The sequence below is a fragment of the Stegodyphus dumicola genome, chromosome 10 (genome assembly GCF_044657685.1).
Source record: "Stegodyphus dumicola isolate Sdum_Otavi_A_Nest chromosome 10, ASM4465768v1".
Classification (NCBI taxonomy): Eukaryota; Metazoa; Arthropoda; class Arachnida; order Araneae; family Eresidae; genus Stegodyphus; species Stegodyphus dumicola.
In genome coordinates, this window is record NC_140777.1 from 163,872,259 (window position 1) to 163,899,003 (window position 26,745).

The following is a 26,745-nucleotide window of genomic DNA, read 5'->3' on the forward strand; positions in this document are numbered from 1 at the left end:
CTGGCCTTGAGCGACCTTGTCAGCCAAGGGGATATACATACACCCTGCCTGTATGCAGAGTAGCAGCATATTGTAGTGCATTGTGTCTCATCGGGTTTTATCTTGAGTGTTGCGCTTTGAGAGGGATTAAGCGAGTCAGGAACTGTACTTTAGTGTTTTGCAGTGAAGCTGTCTTCACTGTTATAGCCTGATGGCTGAGTTGCTGATTGTTTCAGCGTGTCTGCAGTAGTTTTTTGATGACTGTAAATGCAATTTTGGAAGTCCTGAGTAATACTGGCTGGATAAATTGTGTTTTGATTATTCATCATGTGTTGTTGTCAAACACTCCAAATCTACAAACCCATAGAATGCAACTGGTGTCAGAAGTGGGATTTGCGAGTGAATGCCAGGGACCCGCCTACAGGAAAATGGAATGGTGGATGAAATGAAGTCGACAGACTTCTTAGCAGCTGTAAAAGCTGGACTAGAAGAGTTGAAAGCTAGATATGAAGGCTGAGATAAAGCCGATCTGGAAAAGATTAGTAAGGGAAATAAAATAGTATTGAGTAAAAATGAAAGCCGGACAATTAAAGCAAAAGAAGATTAGAAGCACCATCATGGGGTTTAGAGAAGAAACTGGAGCCATAAAAGATGTGGAAATGATAGTAGTGGCATCTGAATAATCAAAGGACAAAGAAATGAAAGAATTAACTAATGAGCTATCTAAGAAAGATCACAAATTTGGCTTCTGACCAAGGATTGTAGTGCCCGAGACACGCAGTTCTTGGGAGGGGGCAATGTTACGAAATGCCCAGCCGCGGTAAGATAGCTTCCCCACAAGGTGGGTTTAGAGTTGCCATATTTAGTGCGAAATCACCCATTTGGTTGTATACCATGGACAGAGAGAGAGCATTCTGGAATGAATTTTTACCGGTCAGGCCCAGAATGTTCTCGAAAGCAGGACAAAAAGCTATATAAACCCTGCTTGTATGCGGAGCAGCAGTATATCACAGTGCATCGTATGTTGTCGAGTTTTATCTTGAGTTTGTTGAGCCCCGAGAGTGATCGGCAGAGTCAAGAGCTGTACTTTATAGTGTTCTGCCGTGAAGCTATCTTCACAGTTATAGCCAGATAGCTTGTGTTGCTGATTGTTTTAGCGTGTTTTTTGTAATTTTGGAACTCTTCTGAGTAAATACTGGCTGAATAAACTGTGTTTTGATTCTTTATCAAGTGTCGTCGTCAATCACTCCAAATCCACAAACTCACAGAATGTAACAATATGAGCAGAATATACTGGAATTAACAAACAAAATCTTTGCAGAAGTCTTTAGCCCTTTAACGGTCAAGAGCTCAGCTCACATTCTAGTTCCACACTGCAGTAGGCACAAATTAACAAGTTTACATCACAAATTTACGACTGACAAACATAGTGAATATTTGGGAAGAATGACTTGTTTAATCTCAAAACCACCAAAAGGTTAAATTCAATAACTAAAACACATGCTAATAGTTAATTTATTTTAGCATAAATGTACATTTTAAGTTGTAAATAAACGACATATAGATACACAATTTAGAAAATGAAAAACAAAATACAAGTCTACAATACAGTATGTTTGTTGAAATGCACTATTTTAACTTTTACAAATATCGGCCATGAATTTCTGTTTAGTCACAACTACTGGTATACATACAAATCTAGATGACAGGATACACAAAATTTGTAACAGATGTGAAAGATCAGTTCATTGATAAGGAGATGGCCTGGCATGAGAATTTGAAGTTTTGTGGCTACTGCTGCCCAAAAGTCCATGTTTGCGTTTGTGCTTGCCACTCTTCTTTTTTCCTGATGTAGATTCAGAACTAAGAAGAAAATTTAAATTTTATAAAAACTGTAGAACACAGAAAAATTTATGCACAGAAATGAAAGTATTTCTCAGGGAAAATAAAACAAGGAATATCGATTCTATTATTTTATACTAAAACATTCATCAGGAAAAATTTTGAAGTGATTATTCTACATATTTTCTGTTATAAGTGATATGACCTATTATTCCTATGGTTCTTATAAAAATTTAAAAGAACAGCAAGTCAGGCCTAAGACGAAAGGGCTAAAGCCAATAGGAAAGCACTTGCAATTTATTTTTGTATCTATAAATCTTGAATTCCTATATGAGTCAATGTGAAATAGCAAGACTTCATTTATTTCTATGATTGAGTAATTTATTTTTAAAGGCTGATTTAACACGTTGAGCACGGCACCAGTCCCTAGGGACCAGCAGTGAACTTTCTGCGTCGGTCAATGGGGACCGGCACTGGAATTTTCGTTTGGCTGGCGTCGGCCTACAGGACCGACAGTATTAAAGTTGAAAAATAAATATAGTCTCAATGAAATGTGATCAAATTTAGTTTTAATGAAATGTATTGAAACATTCTAAACAAAAATACAGCTTAGCTCGCTGCTGGCTGAACGGAAAGGACAGCAAATTCGGCGTCACACTCAACGTATTAACAATGTTTATTGCATTCCAAACTACAGATAATTAACTTTCAAATACTAAAGCATTGTTTGTCTTTACTGCTATTATTCCATGATTTATTCCAATAGTTAATGATAGTAATTTTTCCATTACTTCATAATAAACAAATTTCACTTGTTTTCAGACTAGTTAAACGAAAATCTATTGCAATTTATTAGGTAAATATGCAACAGAAAATGGGTCTTTCAATTATCTGCATCTCCCTTTTCACTGCTCAGAAGAGTTAAGTGTGTTTATGGAACATTTTTGATAGACATACATACAACAGCCAAACTGTGCATGCATATCTCTCATATAAGTATTCGAGAGGGATAGCGTTAAACAATAGTCCCTATTAGCATCCCCTGACTATAAATAGAAAAGTATCAGCCACATAAATTTTTGTTTGCTTTCTCATAAAATGATTTTATTGTCATCGTTGAACAAAATATATATTAGTTATGATGATAGTTCAACGCTTTTCATTAATGAATTGATTGATGACTTTTGTGAGAGATGCAAACAATCAGAAAGTACATCATATAAACTATATTCCGTATTAAGGGCACAGAGAGCCTATGCTGATAGCCTAATGACAGCCATACAATCACAGTTAAATATGAATGAGAATAATAGGCAGACAAATCCAAATAATATAAAATCTTCATCAAGGTTTACCTCAAATTGCATTTTACCACTATAAACTCTACCAAACCAAGTTTTTTTTAAAAAAATTGATTTATTTTAAACATTTTTCTGTTTCGGGCATTTTAAATTGTTATAGAAGTAATTTCTGCTTTAAGACTTTTTTTTATCATTAAAAATTTAAGAAGGTAATGCCAAGGAGAAAAAATATAAGCATGTTTTATCTAAATGAAATGAATAATAAGCTAACTTAAAACTCATACCTTGAACCATCAGTAATAGCAAGAACCTCAGGAGATGGACTGTAAGTTCTTCGAGAATCATATCCAAGCATAGACCGCATAGGTCGGGAATTGAATGATTGAGCTTTTTGCTGCCATTCTTGATTAAACTGTTCAGCTTCCTCTGCAAAATCAATAATGATTATTAATAATTATAAAATCCAATAGTTTTGTGAACTAAATACACAACTATTGTTAAATTATCACAATCCATTACAGTTAGTTGAAATTTTATGCGACTGAAACAAAACAAACATTTTCATCACCTCCCAGGAGAATATAATAAAACCTAACATCTAATATATTTATTCTAAATGAAAGAGCGGTATGTTTCAGATTATCCTTGTTTTATTTTCCTTTCTCAATTTTTGAACTGTTAATTTTTCCTAAACATTTACTAGAGTCCCTCTAAGTGAATGCTATCAAATACAACTCAATAAGATATTAAAATATAAAACACTAAGAATAAAGAATCTACTTCAGAAGAGAGGGAGGGCTGCCAAGTTAACACTTTCAATCTCTATATTTCATATATTTCCATTCTCAAAATTTGGAATCCAACCAATTTTTTCAAGTTTCCCACCCCTCATTTATGGCACTTCTTAAATCTCTGGTCAGTGAACCACACACAGAACCTGCCTGCTTTTGAAGAGAAAGCCTGTCTTTACCTGTCTGTTCCCTGATTTCATAAAAAGGCCAAAAAATGAAATTCTATATTATTGCATATATCCCATTATAGTTGAAAATCTCAGTCTGGAAATGACACATTGCAATCAATTGTCTATCATGTTTTCTTCCAAGACAAATTTTATGAAATTTATTACCAGTTAATCTTATTTAGGGAAGTCTCACTCTAATCTCAGCAGCAAAAGACAGATTTAAAGAACTCTTGCAGTGCTTCATATAAACACAGAACAAGCTTTATTAGAAAAATATTTCACGCAAACTGAAAGGCTCATCCATATCAATGAGACTGCCAATATTTAACTTTTAGATAAGATACAGATTATGTTAATAGCCTTGAATCGTTAAAAAACAAATATATTTTCTCCCTTTATAACTTAATTTCTTAATAGCAATACAAAACTAAATGAATTTTAGTTAACTGTATTTTAAAAAATATGTGCTAAAAACTGCTTTTGCAGGGAACTTAAAAGTAAGGTGATCCGAAGAATATTTTTATTTACAAAAGTGCCCCCCCCCCATTTGATATACAAGTTTGTACTAAAGCACACCAAGAGCACACATTTACCTTATATTTTAAAGGTAAGGAATTTTAATTCTGGCAAAAATTTCTGATAATCAAAATATGAAATTTCACCATTGCTTCCAATCCACAACTTAACACGTTGACATCATCCTGACCCACGGGTAGGTCATACCTGTCTGTTCCGTGGGCCGGCCTGACTCAGCTTGTATGTTCCGTGGATCATGCTTGATTGTTCAACGGGCCAGCATGACTCATTGATGGGTCAAGCTTGTATATAAAAAAATATGCTTGTATATAAAAAGATACAATAATACAATTATATTATAAACTATATAATTTTACAATATAATAATTTAAGTTATAATTTATTTTAAAATTTTAATTTTATAATTTGTCACTGCCCTATGAAACAGGCCGCTAATTCAAGCGTCGCCACACGAAAAGAACGAATTATCCGCACCACCGTCAATGTGTTAAGCACTGCTCATCCTTTCTAAAATTAAGTAAGTTGTAACATTTCACATGTACCTAATGTTCACCATAAAATTGGTTTGACTCAACCAAAGTCCATTTTCTTTTAATCTAACTTCCCATAATGGCACTCACAACATGAATAATAAAGTTACCAAAGCATGAATTAGGAATCAAAGGTTTATGGCCACACTATCCTCTTGTTTTAGGAGCGTCTCAATTTAAACCTGAATCCTTTAAGGTTGTCGTAGGAATTTGCAAAAATGTTTTGGCGAATTTGTGTAGTAAAATTTTAGTTTTTTTGTTGTAGGATTGTATGCCATCCATCGTCATTTTAGTTTCTTGCAGAATATTCTAGCATTGTATGCAAATGATGGATGGATATTACTGAAAAAGAATTTTACACTTTCTGGGAGAAGATACTTTCATCTTATTCTAATTTATTCTTTGGGAGTTTTTTGCATAAATCTAGAAATCAACTATGCATGCTTCTCAGGTATCTCAATTAACACATTTCACAACAATATATACTGGTTAACAATATGTTAGTGGAGGACTTCTGAACTTTGTCATTAAAAATTTTTAATGACTTTTATTAACCCACCTTTATAAAATGCACTCGTAATTACAAATGCATTTTATTTAAGCACTTTTGTTTATTTTGTTAATTTTGTTTGAGCAGTTTTGTTTATCATATTTGTAGCAATCCCCCCCCTTAGTTTAAAGTTAAATTTCCAAAAAATTAACTCGAAATATCAGTAAATTCAAAAATAACATGTTCAATAATTTATTTGTATATTTATTTTTACAAAAAGAATATTAATAACAGCTGATTTTCAAAAATGTTTTATCTGAATTGGTTGTCCCAATAATTAGGATGGATAAACAAGGTTCTACTTTAATATTTTACTACACATACTTCTTCAAAAAAACTTTTCATGTTAAATGAAACATAAAATTTTTGAAAATTAATTCCCCTCGAATACAAATTTTTTGTCTGTCTTTTTGCTTTTGTTTTGTTTTGTTTACATTATTTTATTATGATCTCTTTTATGCTTTCTAAATTATATTTATATCAGACGAGTTCAAAATTATCTTACACTCAATTACTATATCAATATTTAACAAGATTAATTTGATCTTTGGATTTTTTTTATTTTATTTGCCAAGTAAATGATAAAGGACCAAATATGATAACCCATGCAAAATCCTGGAATTTTTCAGTAGACAATTGCATTGCAGAATTGGAGGATTTCGAGTTAAAATGGAGACAGACCTCTCATTTTTTATTATTATTTTTTTATTTTTTATTTATTACGTGCTCCACCCTACAACGGAAAGGGAGGGATGCCCCGTGGAGGTCTTTTTAAGGGAAACTGGCTCGTATCCACGTTACACATGGGGAAAACCACGAAAACACTTATGCAGCCAGCCCGTTTGCCGGGACTCGAACCCTGGAACGAACTACCAGTGTTCAGCGGCTTTTACCGCTCGGCCGCTGGTGGGCGACCTCTCATTTTGACTTGTATTAGGGATTTTAATGTCGGAGGGAGGGAGGCAAAGTTTACAAAACTAACACAAAAATGATTAACCTGAACATTACATTCATGAATGATAAATTTATATATTGGCAATCCCTATATTAACTGAGATCAGTCAAAATATAACTGCATATGAAAAATAACAGAAACCCAAGGATAATGTTTTGAGCACTTCTTGAAATGTTGGTACAAAACATTTATTTGTAAAATAAATTCTTTTTGGAAGTCATCTGTTTGTCTTTTTGGAAATCAATAATCATAGTTCACCATAGGCTACTATTTGTGCTGTACAGATACTACAGAGTGTATTTCCCACGCAGATGAGTATATTTTACGGTGAGTAACAAAAACAGATTTAAAAATTTGCCTTTGAATTTATAAATGCTAACAAAAGAAGTTGAAAGAAATTATTATGTTATAGTAGTAATTTTTTTAAATTAAGTTTTCAGATTTAAGTATTACAACCAATTTCTATTTGGAATAAATCAATACTAGCACAGTACTGAATGCAAACAAAATCCATTTTTGAATCATTAACTATACATAATGTGCAATTAAAAAAATTGTCTTTATAAGGACAATATTGTTTATAGCCTAAAATTATATATTAAGTTACTAATCTGAAATAAATTCTATAGAAAGAAGTTTGCATCAATTAATGCCAGAATCAAATCTTTTGGTTATAAGAAAATTATATGCACCTTCATCTAAATTTAAATACTCATGATTTTCTTCCTCATCACCAGTATAACGGTTTTTCTTCTTCTCAATTACGTGTCCTCTATCATTAAGATGATGACCAATAGCCATTTCTTGAAGGCCAGTTCTGCTATCTTGTACACTGCGCCTTGTCTCTTTCACCTAAGATTTAAAGAATGTTAATAAACCATCAATACAAGATTACATAAAACCAGTCTCAAATTAAACTATTAGATTATAAATGAAAAATTTCTTTTTCAATAAATAGCAGCAATTCTAAAAAATTCATGATATGCAACTGATTAAAATAGGATACTGAAAATTCTTAATGTGGATCTTATTTTTATAGAAAACACACATATACACACATTGAAGTTAATTAGCAATACTGATACTATGATATTTTTAAATTACCCAAACAGTCCTGAAAATACTAATACTATATTATGTAAAATTAGCAGTTTCATTAATCTTTATCACAAACCATATATATATATTCAGTGAAGAGTTAACTAACTGTAAGCATATAATGAAAGTGATAATGACAATTTAGTCATTATCACTTTCATTATATGCTTAATTTATGAAATAAAATTTACAAACTATAATTAGCACCTTGATTCAAATACAGTAATTAACCATATAACAAGAAACTACCAACTTCCTCCCCCTTTCTAGCTTAAAAATTAGCAGGCTGCAAGCTGGCAAAAAACTAATCAGTTTATCCTCCTTGGTAACGATGTATGTTTGGCTTTTTCACATCAATCTAATAGATTACTAATCTGTAGCACAAAAACAGAAAAACTCTGAAATTCAAATATGAAAAATAAGACAGTGATTTCCAGAACAGCTTGACATTACCAGACAACAGAACTCCTTCGAAAAGAGCTGTATGAATCTTAACAATTTGCCACATTTCCTTAAATTATAACCATTTCTACAAAACCTACTATCAAAAGTCTAAAACATGCACTTTGGAATGACCAGTAAAACTATGACCAGATATTCAATATTTCATGACAGTGTACATAATACTACAACATGACATCAAACTAAAAACCTGACAGGAAAGCTAAAAAGATCAGATAATGCCATCTTTAGACTACTCAGTGTCTTATGTGAAAAAATATGAATTCCTACAAAGAATAACACTAAATAATAAACCTAAGTATATCCTTATGCCCTCCCAAAAAAATCCACACTATTTTATCATTCTCATTTGCTGCCACCAACGAAATTCAGAGTAAACCAATTTACACAAAAAGAAATATCCTGAGACATACCTAGTATTCTCCAGGTGTACTCTAGTAGAAAAGAGTCAAATTACCACATTCCGAATTAACAGACAGCTTCCCAGACGGCACAGTGGTTAAGTTAAGGAAGCTGACTGCGATACCAAAGGCCCGGGTTCAAATCCCAGAGAAGACATGCCTTTGAATTGTTCATTGCTTCATAGGAAGTAACGGTGGCTGCCTATTAGGTACCTTCATAATAAAATGACCACCACTCCTAGCCTTAGCTAGTGGCAAAATCCTAAAAATGGCCAGTACCCGCCATATTAAAAAAAAAAAAAAAAAAAAAAAAATTAACTGATGCACTTTTCAGTTCTTTGGTACTCTTGTGAAAAGATTCAGAAGTGGCCATTATTTATTTCATTCTTAAAAAATCCTCAATCCAGAGTTCATATACATTTCTGCACAAGGAAATTAAGTACTTTTAAGGAAAAAAATTAAGGACCTATGAGCAAACGGGAACTGAAATTCAATTTAAGATATTATCTATGAATTTCACTTTTATAATACCATCCTAACAATAAAATAGATCCCTAAGTAGTACGCATTATTACTAAACATGAATTAACATAATTGTTAATAAGTTTGAGAATAAAATAAACTATGCAATTTATCAAGTAGCATTAAATATTTTACACTTATGATAGTTGGTCATATTTAAACGTTTATATCGATTTCCTTCTCTTTTAAGCATCTTTTCTAACAATTAGAGATTTGTCTCAATATGCAACCCAATGCTCTCATTAGTTTCTGCATGCTTCATCTCCTAACTTATCAATTTTTCCATAATGTACCTATGAGGGTTTAACTGATCTGGTAACAGTTAAATAGTCCAAAACCACCGACAGACATGAAGCATATTATCACTATGTCTGAAATTAACTACAATATTAGACAAAGGTTTAAATGAGCCTCTTATTTAAAATCCATTAAACATAAAGGCATGTTCTGATGCTAACAAAATCAATTACAGCTCACGGTGACGTAATTAAACAAGAACAGTCAAAGTCAAACTAATAATGTGAACTAGTGGTCAAAGATTATACAATTTAATTGTAATTTAATCTGGCTCAATAACTATCATATGAGGAAATAGAAATGGGAAATTACCGTGAAGGTTGAAATCAAACAATTGGGTAATTTACATAATAATAACTGCACATATCTTTGAAGAATAATTTCCTTTATGTACTCAGTTTCTTTCTTCAACACGTTTCCTTTTCATTTTATAATTTTTGGATTTAATTAAGGATTTCCGTTATTCTAAAAAACACTAAATATAATGTACAGAAAAAGCAGCTAATTTTATTTCTTTAGTAATATAAACATTCAGAAGCAATATGAAATATATATTAAAGGACGGTTACAGAGCTGATGTGGCAGAATTTATAGAATTTAGTGACACACCGAACAACAAAATCCAGAAATGGCAAAACTTTTAGAATTTAGAGCAAGCATTGGAAGCAGAATTTAGAAAGGCAGTAGGTAGCAGAATTTAGGATCTACAGAGATTGCACCAGGTGGGAAAATGCATATGATGCATTAAGAAATATTACATGAATCTTTTAAATTTAAGTTTTCAATTTCTTTACTAATAAAAAAATTCCTTTCTATAATGCCTGTCCATGTGATAAGATCAGAAGCATTTTTGATATTTTCCATGCTTCTGTCTAGTGAAAAGTAAAGAAAATAAAGAGAAGATAAACATGTTAAGATTCTTGTATCAGAAGTAATACATTCAAATATTATGTTTTCATTGTTCTTCCAGATTTTCTCCCAAAATTAAGAAATTCATTGCAAACTTTCTGTAAAATACATCCACTACGTGTTGATACCATGGAAACATTTTTCATTTTATCACATATTTCTCGAATCTTCTAGAATCATGGGTCTATAAATCTTGCCTTCAAAACCTTCTAAGCTGCAATATCTAAAATCCTAAAGAAAAATTATCCCTACCATTTCTGTAACAGAAAAAAGCCAGAAATATTTTGGAAAAAAGTAGGAGGGAAAAAGTATAAATTTAATATTATAGAGAAAACTGATGCACATTTTGAGACAATTACATGGGAAAAACTGTTACTATGAAAAAATTAAAAATAAGACTTTTTAATTACATAGCTAATTTTTCTTTTGCTAAAAGCTGTTTAGTAAATTGTGCTTTAAAGCATTATACCTTGTTTATTTTTCAGATTTAAAATATTGTATAAGTTGCCAAAATGAAACTTTATAATATGACAGTGAAAAATAAAAATGTTTTATTTTAATGTTATTTTTTAAATATAATTTCAATATATTACCATTATTTTAATAGAATTTATCAATGTTACGATGTTTTAAAAAAATCGTTGAAAAATTCTCAGATTTTGGAATTAAAATGTTTCTATAGAAACTAATCTTAAAATCGCCAAAATGTTGAAAAGTCGCCAAATTTAAAACCGTTTAATAAAATAATTCACATTTCCAAAAGCAAAATGTTGTTTAAGAGCTCTTTACTAGAAAAAATGAATTTCGAAATGCTTATGTTTCACTTTTTGCTTAGAAACTCGAGTATCCCATCATTTATATTAGAAATAGAAACAAATTATATAACTCATGAACCAATTCAAAAGATTACCATATATACAGCAGTGAACGCCAAAAACATTCCTCAAAATGCTAATTCACACTCAAAATTACAGTCGTAAAAACAGACAGAAGTTTCAGATGATTAAAATTAAGGACCTTCTGTTCATTTTGGCCAAAATTAAGGACTTTTAAGGACCAAAAATCGGTTCCAAAAAAACTAAGGACTCTTAAGGACCGTACGAACCCTGTCAATCATACAAACATTCACAATAATTTTTTAGAAATAAAATATACAATATTTTAAACTATCAACTTTCAATAACTACAATAATCTATTACCCAGACTCCCCATAAATTTGTTAAAGAAATTTTCCTTCCCTTGCACACTGTGGGAAAGAAAACACAAGGCCCAAGAAAAGGCAATGGTGCTGGAAACCAATTTTTCTTACAAAGAATCATTTAACCACACTATTAAATTATACATTTTTACCTTTAGACTAGCTTGTAAAGCAAGGATGTCAAACTCGCGGCTCACAACAAATATTTTTGCGGCCCGGCCAATATATCGGCAAATAATAATATATAATAAAATAACATATCGGCGAAGAAAAAAATTAAATGTTTACTGCTAAGTAATTAACGATAATTTATTCAGTGTTGTTAGATTACTCACAGCGAGCTGACACACAGACTACTTAAATTACAAATGCGTGTGAGTAGCTTGCGTTCAGCTACCTTCGGCTTTTGGGGAACACGTGCACTCAGAACTTGTACGCATCCCCCGATAGCCGAACTCATGGTCTCAGTTTTCCAATCATACTTTTGTACGATATATTGGTGCATGCACTTTGCTTTATTATTAATTATTACTTAATTCATATTGTTACGGATTTCATAGTTATTTATTTAGTTTTTATTTAGAATTGTAATTAGATTTGCTTCATGTTCCCTTAGCAACGCAGACGATTTTTGAAAAGACAGCTGCGTTGGAAGGTTAAAAATAGAACAGTGCGTGCATTTAATACCTAATAAATAAATATCTCGTAATTGCTGTTGCCATCCACAAAAATCCAGATATTTATAGATGTTTCCAGTATATTCGAGAAATTAATTATAAAGCTTATAAAAGACGAGAACAAACAACTCATCTCAGTAGTAGCTGTAGTTCTAGCGAACTGTTTGTTTACTTAATGCTGTGATTGATTTGTAGCGATTTCGCTGTGAGATAAAATTAGTTTCTCTGTTTTGAATTGATTTTTGCTAAACGTTTGACATTTTGTGATATTGTTAGAATATTTATGAAGAAATATTTCAGCATTTTGATTTATCTCTTGTGGAAAGAATAAATTTGTGTTAACTTTTTAACATTAACCGTGTTTATTCCAGCCCTTTATATTCAGTATGTTTATATCAAAACCAAGTGGTAGTAAAATTAAACGAAAAATCGCTGACAAACATAGAATATTCCAAGTAAAATGGGAATTAGAATATTTTTGCTGTGAAATAAAAAATAAAATAATCTGCTTGATATGTAATAATACTATTAATGTACCAAAGTTATATAATATTAAACGTCATTACGAACAACACAAAAGAGAAGAAAAGTTGAAAGAGCTCAAGTTAGAAGTGAAAATGCAACAGTCCATGTTTAGTAAAGTATTGCAAGAAAGTGAAGCGGCGGTACATGCAAGCTACGTCTTGTCGGAGTTGATAGCTAAACATTCGAAGCCTTTTATTGACGGTGATTTCATCAAGGAATGCCTAATGAAAGCTGGAGAAATTGTTTGTCCTGGAAATGTGAAGGCTTTTCAATCAATTTCATTGTCTCAAAATACAGTTGCGGAAAGAGTTACTGATTTAGCTGCGAATTTAAGTGATCAGATCAAAGCAAAATCATCTAGTTTCGAAAGTTTCTCCATTGCCTGTGACGAGAGCACGGACATTAGTGGCAAAGCTCAATTAGCAGTGTTTCTTCATTCTTGTGACAAGAATTTTAACATTTTTGAGGAATTACTGGAACTAATACCGATGCCTGGTACTACCACAGGAGAAGATATATTTACTTGTGTTTTTGGACTTCTGCAGAAATACAATCTACCTTTGGCAAAATTAAATTCTGTAGCTACAGATGGCGCTCCATCAATGACCGGGAAAACCAAGGGCTTCGTAGCATTACTAAGAAAAAACTTAGTGAAATTCACGGTTCAAACATTCATCATATGCATTGTATTATACATCAATAAGTTCTATGCACGAAAGTAATAAATATGGAGAATGTTTTGTCATATATAAAAAAAGTTATAAATTTTATAAGATCTCGAGGTTTAAATCAGCGTCAATTCACTGCTTTCTTAAGTGAGTTAGATAGTGAATATTCGGGTCTGTCCTACTATACCAAGGTACGTTGGTTATCTTGCTCCAAGATTCTCAAACAATTCTGGGATTTGAAAGAAGAAATATGTCAGTTTTTAAAAAAGAAAAATCAAGACATAAGTTTGTTTTACGATCCAATATGGATACAAGATTTATCTTTCTTGGTTGATATAACCAAACACTTAACCGATTTAAATTTATTGTTACAAGGAAAAGATCATAACCATTACGAACATGTTTGACATAATTAAAGCATTCAAATGTCAACTAGTTCTTTGGGAAAAACAACTTAAAAATGAAGATTTGATGCACTTCCCGACGTGCAGCATGAACAAATCAAGTTTAGATGATACTTGTTCGTATCAAAAATATGCAGAAAAAATTGCAAATTTAACAACTGAATTTGAAACGAGGTTTAATGATTTTAGTTCCCTCAAAGACAAACTTTTTTTGGTTTTCTTCGATTTTCTCATTAAGTATCGACTCAGTACCCAGCCATATGCAAATGGAAGTGATCGAGATTCAATGCAACTCAAATTTGAAAGCAAAATTCATTGGAGTGGGTGTGCCTGAATTTTACAAATATTTACCAGCCAAGTTTGAAAATACTCGATAATTCACATATGAAATTATTTCCATGTTTGGTAGCACTTATCGGTGCGAGCAGTTATTTTCAGTCATGAAAGGTAATAAGTCTCCTATTAGAAACCGTATCAATGATGCTCACCTTGAGTCAGCGTTGAAAGTTATCACTGCAAACAAAATTTCTCCCGAAATAGGAAAGATAATAGCAGAGAAGAGATGTCAAGTATCAGGACGTAAACATTAAATTTTTCTTGTTCTTTTCTATATAAATATATATATATGTTTATTATTGTATTATTCGAAATAAATCTACGTTTCTATGAATATATGAATATTGATTTTTTTTTTCGGCCCGCCTAAAGTTAAACCTTGTTTGTTTGGCCCAAGTGTACCTATGAGTTTGACATCCCTGTTGTAAACCATATTTTCAATTTCGGCTCTTTGGTGGCTGTGTAAGGACATTATTTCTATCTTATCCAGCTTTGAACATAATAAACAAGCATACACGTTTGTTTAAAGTAGAGTGTTGGATATACTGGTTTTCGCTTGGTGTAGGAAGCATAAAGCAAGAATGGATTAAATTCACTTAACACACTTAATTGGATTCTTTCATTCTTTGAAACTATCATTCTTCCACCCACCGTTGAGCCAATGGGCATCAAATATACAGTAGCCTATTTAAAATTGATGCAACAGTTAAGACCATCTAAGAAACCTTGAAATACTTTAATAACAAAAAATGCTCTCCCATGTAGAGCATGGCAAGGTCATGAGAGGATGTGTCTGAAAATATATTTAAAATGCTCAACATAATTTATAGCTAATGACCAAATTTTCAGATAACTTTAAAAATTGTTGAATATCATAAGCAAAAACGCATTTTTTATTAACGGAACATGAACATTTCACTAAATAAAAAGATGACAATCAAAACCTAAGAAATGCTATAACAATGCCCCCAATTATGAATTAATGGAACAGTGAAATCTGTAATATACTTTTAAATCCAGAAAATTTCCTTGCGATGACAGTACCTGAACCATCAATTAATTAACAGCAAATACTGCAGGTAGTTTTAAAAAATAGAAAACAGTGCTGATAAAAAAATCAGACTATGTTGATAACTTCCACAGGAAACATTCTGCGGTTTAATTCACATGTAGTTTTTAATCAAGTTACATAAGATTAGCTTAAAAACATACAATTACCTATGTTTTTTTCATATGTTATATATTTAATACTTAGACATATATATATATAAATAATTCCTTGAAACTTACACCACCAGGTGCTGTTCTGGTTGATGAAGATGCCTGATAGACTTGAGGACGCCCACTTTCATCTGTAGTATATGTCATCACAGATGAGGATGAAAAGCTATGACAGTTAGGGTTGTTGCTCATTTGACTCTAAAAGAAATAAACATTCAAATCTTGAATTAGTTTGAACATCAAACATACTAACATATTTATATATACACACATATACAGTTATGTTATTTATGACTACAATTCCCTTTGTGCCAATCTCCAGAATATTTACATTTTTGATATTTTTACAACGGGTGGATACATTTTTGATATTTTTACAACGGAAGCATATTAGCTGCAGCAGAGGTAGAAGCGCGTGTGTGTGTGTATGATTATGGCAAAGCCTCGAGGGCTATCTGCCTAAGGGGAGGGATGCCTTCGTAGAGGACTTTTTAAGGGGAACTGGCTCGTATACACGTAACACAGGGGGAAAACAACGAAAACGCCCATGCAGCCAGCCCGTTCGCGGGATTCGAATCTCGGACCAAACTACCAGTGTTCAGCGACTTTACCGCTCGGCAGAGGTAGAAGCAATGTGCATAGTTATCCACAATGGCAGCTTAATTAAAAAAAAGCTTTTGATTCTTGAAATTAAGTTTTTATTCTAAAAATAAAGCAGTCCAGAAAAAGTTATTACTATTTTTAGAATAGAGAAGGGAAGTACCCAAATTAAAATGAGGAATTAAGAGACTAATAAATTATAATTTTGACTTTCACATCTTTTATAACTGAACAAAGTTCATTACATCAGTACTTTCATCTAATTGAATGCGAAATACTGTGTTTTTATTTATTTATTTTGAATAAGTATCTCTTTTATGGAATTTGCCATTTCATGAATTTGTTGACTTATTGTATTACAGTCAAAAGTCGTTAATTCAGACACCCATAATCCGGAATGATCTATAATCCGGACCTCAAAGCTGCAATCTTTCTGCGCATGCGCCGCGTTGATGCATGCTCATAGGCGTTTTACGCGTGCGCGCAAGACATTGACTACTGCTCATATGCGTCTGCGCAAGTGCAGAATACATTTTCGCGTGCGCGTTTAATGTATAGCGAACAGTATAAGCTAAAATTATCTAATTATCTATTTCAGTTAATGTTGATGATTGCGTTGTTCCTTAATCTTCGAATTGGATCCGGCTTATTATTTTTTTGCAGACTGTAAGAGCATTTTTATAAAAGTAAGCTTGAACTTTCAATTATGTTAAATAGAATTTCCGATGCTGGAGCTCCCAAAGGATCTGGAAAACGAAAGTATTATTCGATGTCCATCAAACAAAAACTGAATTGCTACAAAAAATGGATAAAGATATATCCTTTGTTTATCTAACCGTTTCGAAATCTGTTTATCAATTTCACGCTGCTCTGCGCGGGGGGGGGGGGGGACGTCGCGGAGCGCAATGAACTGGAAGTTGATCTGTCACCACTATCGTTATCTTCAGGGCAGATGTTTTTATTTTATTTGGCTTATAATTGCTTACTAAGTGTAGTATTTAATCTCAATGTACTCTGTCATTGATAAGATTTAAATCAAATTCCTTGTCATTATAAATATCACGAATACAAATCAAATAATTTACTGGTTGCTATTTTCTAATTTCGACTATGTGTAATGTATGCTTTATGCATGCGCGTTGAAAGAAATGTTTAATAAAGTAAACAAATAAATATTAAGCTTCTTTTTTTGTAAATTTTGATACCCTTTAGATCATAATTGCTCATTATTTTATAAATTACGGTTTCATATTTTTAATTTTATAATTTCTGCATGCCATCTTACCAGATTTAAACTGATGATCTATAATCCAGAATCGTCGAAGTCCCGACGAGTCCGGATTAAAGACTTTTGACTGTATTTGATAATGGAATATTATCAGTTTTTTAGCCGCCTTTTTTTGTTGAATAAGGCGATATCTTTAGCTGCTGGTAATGAAAGGTTTCTTCCAACAGTGTCCAGTCTTGGCAATTCTTAGGCTTACTATGTAACTAGCTTACAAAACTTTTTCACTTGAAGTAAGAAAACATTTCATTATTTGTTTACCATTTTTGATCTCCGATAATCAAACATAATTGACGTTGAGGATCCATTTCATACCCATTCCAAGTAAACCCAGATGATAAATAACTTTCATTATATTTTCTATAAACATTTTTTCTTTTTCTTTTCAATATTCTTAATGCTAGTAGATCGCCCTGGATCCATCACCTAAATGGATCATCACTTTTCCACTTAGTCTACCCTAGCCATTTTTCAATTTTTAAAAATCTAGGTTTTAGAATTTTTTCACAACATTTAAATGCACAATATATTAAGAGTTCTTTAAAAACAGACAATGATATTCTCAAATTGCATAAAAAAGTTAGGAATACAAAGAAAAAACAAGACTAAATACCTTTTAGAAACAGGTAATCGACACAATTTAAAGTTTATGTATTTTCACTAAAAAATGATTATGCATGACCCTGCGAGAACCATGCTTTATAAAATAAAATATGTTTATTGCAAAATGTCAGAGAATATTATATTATGGGAAAAACTGCCCTCTACAGTATTCAGAATTTGATTATATGGATAGGTTACTGTTTTATTTGCTGTCATATTTTAAATAACATGCTGGCTAACATTATCTCCCTTTTGAACGGTTTGACATTTAGTTGCTGCTGGTTCAGTCGTATGAACTTGGTATGCATATTAATTGGGGTGCTTTACAGCCAGGTGTGTATATGACTACACCAGGAATATACTTTTCGATCACAATGTAGTCACTTTTGGCCACTACAAATATTTGTATCTCTGACAACTTCTTTTAATAATACCACCTATCTATTAACGGAAAATAACGACTAAATCTTACGTTGTTAATATGAAAAATATTAACAAAATAATACAAAGGGGACAAAAATTAACATATTAAGAACATAGCCGCTAAATAGAATGGTTACCAAGCTTTTAGCAAGGTGAAAAAATAAACCATTCTGAAGAAACAGGTTTCAAAGAGATATTTCTAAAATGTAAGAAAATCATTTCTGAACTGATTTCATTATTAGATCCATATTTTATTCATATGTAGCAATATTTTTCCATACGATTTCACTAGCCTCACTTGTGTATTTATGATAACCTTTCTTTTATATTTGGTTTCTTTTGAGATGCTTGAATATGTCTTTTTATGTACTTGCAAAGAAATCTGCTTTTGAATTCACATTTTAAAACTGAATTTCAATTCATATCAATTAAAAAATTCACAGACTTTGCCAGGTTAAAAGACCTCATTATCGCAAACGAAATTAAGAAAAGAATGTCTCGTGAAGTAATGGACCATTTTCGTGACAACTGGGTGAAGTTCGCTTCTCCGACTAAATTAGCAGATAAACTTGAAAAATATAAAAGTATTCGTAATACTTCAAAAAAGACTGGTGGTAGTCCATCGAAAGACAAAACTAATGAAAAGTAGCAACCTCATTCTCCACTTCCAGAAAGGACTTGAAAAAAACAAATCATTCCCCGTTCAGAACACGCCAAGAGTAAACCCTTCCCGTAAGAGTGATGAGCCACAAAAGCCAATTTCCAGACTAACTTGCTGTAATAGTAGGAAAGAAGATCATACATCTAAATTCTGCACCACAAATCAGATACCAAAAAATACCCTATGATTGTTCATCATCTGATTAGTCACACTGTGACACACTTCAATATTTTCTCAGAGCATTTCGTAAGCTGAAGACTGGCTTTCTTGAAACAGCACAGGTAATGGACACTCTACTACCATGAAGATCATCGTAAATTCATCAGACAAAATCTTTGTTCTGGTGTAATTTCATATGTCTGTAAAAGGGACATCATTTCCAGAGGTAATATCAGCAGACTTTGCAGCGACATCGGCAAGTTCATTGCCTTTGATGGCAGCATGTCCAGGCACCCAGCAATAAGCAACAGAATAACCTGCGTTTCTGAAACAGAGGTGTGCCTTTAAAATTTCTAAGACCAAAAGGTGGCTAGTATTTGTATTTATTGATTCAAGAGCACTCGGAGAGTCAGAGTAGATGATAAACTTTCTGCTATTCTGCTTAGACAAAATGACAAACGTTTCTGCAGTAAAGACAGATGCAGCCTTATGAAGTTTACTACTCTTGATTTCTTTATCACAAACGAAAGCTGCCCCAACATGATTATGATTTTTTGAGCCATCGGTAAAAATTGCTTTCTAGTTAGAATGACTGCTTCTATGCTCTAGGAAAATTTGTTGATATTGGACATCTTTGATACTGCTCTTCTGAAGTTCTCCAAAAATGTTAAGTACGTGAATATTCACTTCTTACCAGGGAGCAATACCGAAAAAGTTAAAGCTTTTGGGATGTAGACGTTTAGATTGAATTCTTCAATCAGTGAGTGAATGGGAAGATCAAAAGGCGAAATACATGAAGGACGTGCTTGGTAGATACACCAGTACTGATCAGATGTCATTAGTTGGACAGGATGTTCGGCTTGTAACATTACTTTAGAATGAAGATCAATGGACAACTTGCTTGCGCCTGAATTCCAGAGACTGTTCAAAACAGATGACATATAAACTTTGGACTGGAAATGTTCTGAAAGCTCCACAGCAAATCTGCAGTGCTTGGTGGTGGACTGGATGTAATTTCAGTAGCACAGAAGGTCTTGCTAATCCATAAATAACACAGCCATAATCAAATTTGGAATGGATTAAAGCTCTATAAATGTGGAGCATAGAACGTTCTGCTCCCCATGAAGTATTGGCCAGGAGCTTTAGCACATTTTTTTCTTAAGATGTAAGATATGTGGAAAAGTGAGCTTTCTGTCAAATATAACTCCTAAGAACTTTCTTTCTGGATCAGTGCGGATCAAAGAGCCGCCAAGATGCAGCTCTGGATCAGGATGTAGATTTATTTTGCGACAGAAATGAATGCAGACGGTCTTCTGGCTAGAAAATTTAAAACCACTGTTGTTGGACCACTTATGATTCTGTTTAGAGCAATTTGTAGTTTCTCAATCAGGATTCATAGCCACATTTTAGTTAAAAAAAAAAGTGCCACTAAGCCTTTTTTTTATGGCGGCCTTTGATTGTTTAAATTTGAAACAGCAGACTAGTGGATTTGTTGCCAATCTAGAGAAACTTAGCTTAGCAACAACAAAGGTAACACCTTCATTTATTATTGGCAATTAAATCATGCTTAACCCTTTCTGGAATTTTTTCGAGGAAATAAAGTGTTTAATATTTACTTCGTAATTTTTAATATAGATATTTTGAGTTTTTATGTATTTTTACCTTCTCGCGAAGTGAGAACTGAATTAATTGAATGAGAAATACTCAATCGTCTCTGAAAAACTTTTTTTGTTTTATTTGCTTAATTTCTTTTATACATCATTCTAGCTTTATTATAGTATTTGAATAGAACATGTGACAACGATTATATTATTCTATTCTTTAAATGATATAAATTTTGTGCATTATGAGTTATAATAAGAACGAAATATAATAATAAATATAATATGGTTAAGTGAATCTAGCGGCAGAGCGTCGCTATGGTAAACAAATACTAGAGTGAATTTTAAAGAATTCATTTATTCTATTGCGGTTTACGTGCTGTCTGTGAAGTAGATTTAATTCAATCCAATAAATTTAAATGAAATGCAAGAAAAAATGTGTATAATTTAATATTCCGTACAAGGAATTCAAGTGGTGTACACATCAGATTTTTTTTTTTATTGTTGTTGTTACTGTATTTTCACTCTCTCTCTTTGAACTCAGAGTAGCATTGTCTCTAAGGTGACGAATGTGCTTCTTGTGGAGGAACTAGTAACGGTTGGCATTTATGAACACTTGTGTTGTTCAGAACAGCAATATCAGAAAGAAAAGAACATTTGCGATTCAAAAATAGAGAAAGAGGTTATGTTGCAAGCGAATGGAAGCAGAAGTGCTGCTCCTAATAGTATATAGCTACCCCTAATAGTATGCTCATAATAGTAACTAATCTCTTATCATCTAATTCCTTTGTATATATTTAATAAAACATGTTTGTTTTACAAGATAGTTTAGATTAAGAATTTTAGTCATTTGTAGTATCTACGATCATCTCGGTAGGTCACTATAAAGGAAATAATTTCCATTAGCTGTTGATCAACAAAGAAAAAAGCTCTACTACATGAATTTACACTTTTTTGAAATTCAACCAGGGCTTATATGATTAGTGTTTCTTTTTGTTATCAAGAATTTTTTCCTTGTAATGGAACTGTGAAGTTTGCTGGCTGATGAAAAGAAAGCACCGTATTTTTGGTTTTGTTCAACAACAGAGAATGGAAAAAATTACACTCCACAAAGCTGTAATTCTTACCCTATTTAGGACGAATGTGTCATGTGCATCACCAGCAAATGTTCTCATGGCAGGATGCATCATCATGTATGAATGTCGTTTAATTCATTTCATGACAGGGCATATTACATATGACATTTTGGATAAAACATTTAAACTTATTTTCATTTAATTTATCAATCATTTAATCTTATGAACTTGTTTCTTGCTTTTTTAATTTTATTGACCATTTACACTTGCATGGAAATCTTAGTACCTTACCATTTTGAAAACAGCTCTTGCCTTTCATGTATTGGCTAGGAAAAAAAAATAGTTGGTAAAAGTTTACAATTGGGTGCCCCTTGTTTATTGGATATTCTTTTCCGACGCCAAGATGAGCGCCAGGAAGTCACAATTTCAAGATGGCCGCTACACAAAACCAAAATAAGAAGTCGAAGAATTGCATAACATCTGTGTCCATGTGCACATCAATCTGTTTTTACTTTAAAAAAATCCTAGAGTTGCACAAACTAGGCATTGCGCACTGCCTTAAATATGTCCATGTACACATCAATCTTTTTTTATTTAAATACAATCGGGAAGCTAAAACAAAGTTAAAACTATCATGGTAACCAGAAATGAGGTTTCATCGCCAAAAATTTTTTTAAATGTTGCCAATCGAAGGGGCACCTAATTTTACACTAAAGCCAAATAGTCACCTACAAATTCACAACCTTTACTAAAATCTTTTTGCATATTGAAAACATCTTCATTCTAATAAAATTTCAACAAAATAAATTATATAAAAATAATTGATGACTTACAAAATTAGCAAACATATCATCCATGTTTGGAAAAAGACTGCTTCCAAATCCAAAAGGCATCAACATATTCTGAGATCCATTTCTATTAGGCTGACCACCCTCGATAGCAGCTCTTTGGCCACCAAACATACCAAACGGTGACATCATACTATCCATCATAGATTCCATCCGTCTCATGCTTTCCATAGGACCACTATAAAAGTATTTTTTCAGATCATTAGATTAAGATTGTAAATAACTGCACAATTTTACATTTATGCTTTAAAGATGAATACATAAATAAAAAAAAAAGCATTTTATGAGAAATTTTACTTAAATATCACACGGGTCAAATTACATTTAAAAATGCTTTGGTGGCATTTATAAAGTTGGTATCCACATTACAGCCTACTGAACTTAACATGCAAGTATCATTTATCTATGTAAAACAATTTATGCTTATAAATTCAATATTTATCTCATACATTTACAAAATCCCCATCCAGTGCTTACTTTCTGACAACCCAATTCTAGTTTCATTTTAATATTAATTTCCAGAGAAAACAAATCAAAACCATGATTTTTTATCTAATAGAAAAATAACAGGAATAGCCAAAAAGCAAATATTTTTGGTTTGCTAAAAGATCCCATTAATTCATTTAAAATACTTTATTTTTCAAACAATGGTAGTACTTTGTTTTTAATTAAAATGGCTGTGATAGTTGCCAAAACTGGCAAACTTAACCTTACAGCAGTTCAGATTGGAAAGCTGACCTTGCGGTATTCATTATTTGAATTTTTTTTCTTCAAAACAAATTTTTAATTACAACAAAAATCAACCGAAAAAGAAAAGGAACTTTTAAACAATATAAAATTTTGATTACTAATCAAGAATAAAAATATGGCCACTTAAAAGTATGCAGAAGAAAATATCTGGAGATGCACACAAAAGATCTGAAAGAGAACTAAATTATCGTATTGATAATGGGTTTCATTGTTCCCAAATTCTTTTTTTTCCCCTACCAGCACTGCACTTATACAGTATTTAAATACGAAACCTAACTGCCATCAGATAGTCCAAAGAAAAAAAATGGATGAAAATGCAACCACTGATTAGCACAATTATCTGAGGGAGATCTGTTGGCTGTTTTAATTAAACAACCATAGAGCACTGATGACCGACTGAAAATATTGCCTCTCCCCAAAAAATATTTTGACAGCCTGACACAAGATTACCTGCCAAGGAAATAAACGACATAGGCAGCATTCCATCAAAACAGTTGAATTTTTTTTAATATTAAAAAATATTTCATTGCATAAACATCAGATACAAGTGCTAAACACTAATAAAGATAAGGAAAAAAACATCATGAAGAAAACTGAATATTCAGATTATTACTTATTATAGCAAGAAATAAAAAGACAATTCAATAATCTAACATCAGGCACACATACACAGATAATTTAACATATCTTAGGTTCTGCCGAATGGCATAACAAAAGAACTATTGCATTAAAATAAATTTTCAAACTATGTATATGTACCCTAACATAATGGTGGCAGTAATTCTTTGATTATATAATAATGATAATTTTAAACATGTGGTGGATTTGAATTTTTATGCAGATTAATGCTTGACAGTATTTAGATTCTTATTTAAGCAGGTTCAGAAGCAGCATTAAACAAGATATTCTTATTTAAAGCTTCTATTACAGAAAGGCCACCACAAAATTCATTATCATACCTTAAAAGTCATAAAATTTTCTATTTGTTGAGCAGTTAATTTTAAATAGCACCAAATTATCCCCCCCCCAAAAAAAAATTTCCAATTTCAGAAGAGCTTATATATTTATGTTGACTTCTATTTCATGTTGTGTATATATTTCTAAGTTTCGGCTACTAAATCAAGTTAATACTTAACTCTCATATGAGCGCAACCACCATGGCACAGTTTGGCAATTTTTTACAGAAGAAAAAGGAGATTCAGTGAATTTTTGGATTGTAACTTGCAATGTACATGGTTGTGAGAGTTTGAGGACTTCTGAAAATTTAATGACTTTTACTAAGGTGGTTTCAATAATGCATAAGTACCCTCTATTTGTGCTCAGTATAATAAATAGAGTTCGAATAATAAACATTTTCAAAGCAAAGACTATTAATTCTCAAATTATTAAAACAAAATGCCACTAAATCCTGCTACTATCTCTTCCTGTTTTCATACAGAATTTTAAATAAAAAAATTGAAATTTGTATAATTATTAGTGAAATCCTATATTTATGGCTAGTGTTTTTAACACAATCTAAGAAAGAGACAAATTACTTTAATGATTTCCTGTTGGTATTACTACATTAGGAAGGGTTTGGTGTCCTACTGCAAAGCATTGTTGGATGTGGTTACAGATTAATCCAAGTTCATGCAATGGCCTTCAATGAGGAATTACTGTAATGACTGTTTTGTTAAGATATGAAATTACTAAGAATTATTCTTAAAATGAATTACATTCCTTATTAGCTATAAAATTTTCTATATAATTTAAGTATTCAAGAAGAAAATATTCAGTTTAGATATTAAATGCTGCTAACAGATAGAGATTATGACCTCTAACCCAAAACCCTAAATCCTCAAAAATCTGAAAATTTAAAAATTTTGCTTGTTGGGCAATACTGTTTCCCTCTCAAAGTAAAGGGAAAGAAAAAAAAAAAAAAAAAACCTTGTATTAACTAACAGCAACATCATTAAATACATAAAACATGCTGTCACAATTAAGATTATTCTTTACAAATTAATCTGCATAAAAAACCAAATCCACCACATATTTAAAATTATATGATTATTATATAATCAAAGAATTACTGGCACCAGTATGTTAGGATGCATAAACATTAATTCCAGCTACACTATTATGTACTAATTTCCACTACCTTCATTTATACGATTATGGTTTAGTGATAATTAAATGACTAAAAATTTGCAATACCGGAAAATCGATGGAATTTTTCGTATTTATATAAAGGTTCGATTTGAATGCAATAGTTTCTCGGCTTATTCAAGAGTTATAAAGCTATGAATGGTATTTCCATTTTTCACAGATACAACATGAAATTAACAGCTCCAATGTAGCAAAGTAGCTATGTTTGGTTACATAGTAACTAATTTTTTTTTTTTTTTTTTTTTTTTTAAATTCCCACTTGCTACAAAGGACAACACATTAAAAAATATCTACCTGCTTTCAATTATATCTATGCGCAATTATTTTCAAAAAAAATTAAAACACTTCATTTACAAACAAAAAAATTCAAAATGTTTCACAGCTGAAACTAAATTACAAACTATACCATCCGCGCAACTACTGAGTTCATTACGGAATTCTAATTCTTGCAACAGATCTAAATATACCCACGAAGAGAAGAAAAATTAATAAATAAAAAATATATAAACTACTATATTAAAAAAAGCTTTAATATAAAACAAAATACCAGTAATTATACTTTAAAAACGAAACAACGTATTCCACTCCCACAATACCAATTACATACATACGTTCTAATTCAGTTTTCGATATGGCGATTCAAGTAACAACAGATACACATCATACCTGAAGAAAGGATCATCATTAAAGTCTCTCATTAAAGAAAACATATTGAAAGTCCAAAATAATTTAGTTTCAAATAAAAAATAACCGTAAGCGCAAGATTTACACGATGGTACAAATCTTCAAATAAGTGATTTAACACGTTCACACAGGTCACAAACCTAAACAGTGGACGTTCCAGAATGTACTGACAATTTAATGGAGGCTAAGATATTTCTAGTTGCCAGTTTCAGCACAGAGTTGCTGGAAATTTCTACAAGCGAACTATTGCCAACGTGCACATTTTGTTCTGACGTCTCAGGGCTATGGCGCCCAGGCACCCTGGTGGTTAAGCACCGCAGTTCAGCAAACAAACATGCTAAAACGTTAATTTGGAAAACCAACAAATAATTCGTCTAGTGCGTTCTACGTAAAGAAGATTTTTATAAGCATAATTCTCAATGAGATATTCCATAATTTATCTATAAAGATAAGGATGATAATAACGAAAACCTATTATGATAAATAAAGCTATTATGATAATAATTAAATAAAAATTTCAAATAAAAATGACTCAA

At 31.8% G+C, this 26,745-nt stretch overlaps 1 protein-coding gene across 1 annotated transcript; it reads right to left on the bottom strand.

The window, feature by feature from the left end:
• Positions 1–1,476: 1,476 nt before the first annotated feature.
• On the bottom strand, positions 1,477–26,429 carry Mlf (myeloid leukemia factor). Its single transcript, XM_035355919.2, has 6 exons — positions 26,192–26,429; positions 22,616–22,808; positions 15,444–15,572; positions 7,348–7,507; positions 3,407–3,548; positions 1,477–1,842 (listed from the first exon to the last, which is right to left on the bottom strand). Exons 1-6 carry the CDS (start codon positions 26,233–26,235, stop codon positions 1,725–1,727), a joined length of 786 nt encoding a protein of 261 aa, XP_035211810.1. The 5' UTR covers positions 26,236–26,429; the 3' UTR covers positions 1,477–1,724.
• Between the last annotated feature and the right edge of the window lie 316 nt (positions 26,430–26,745).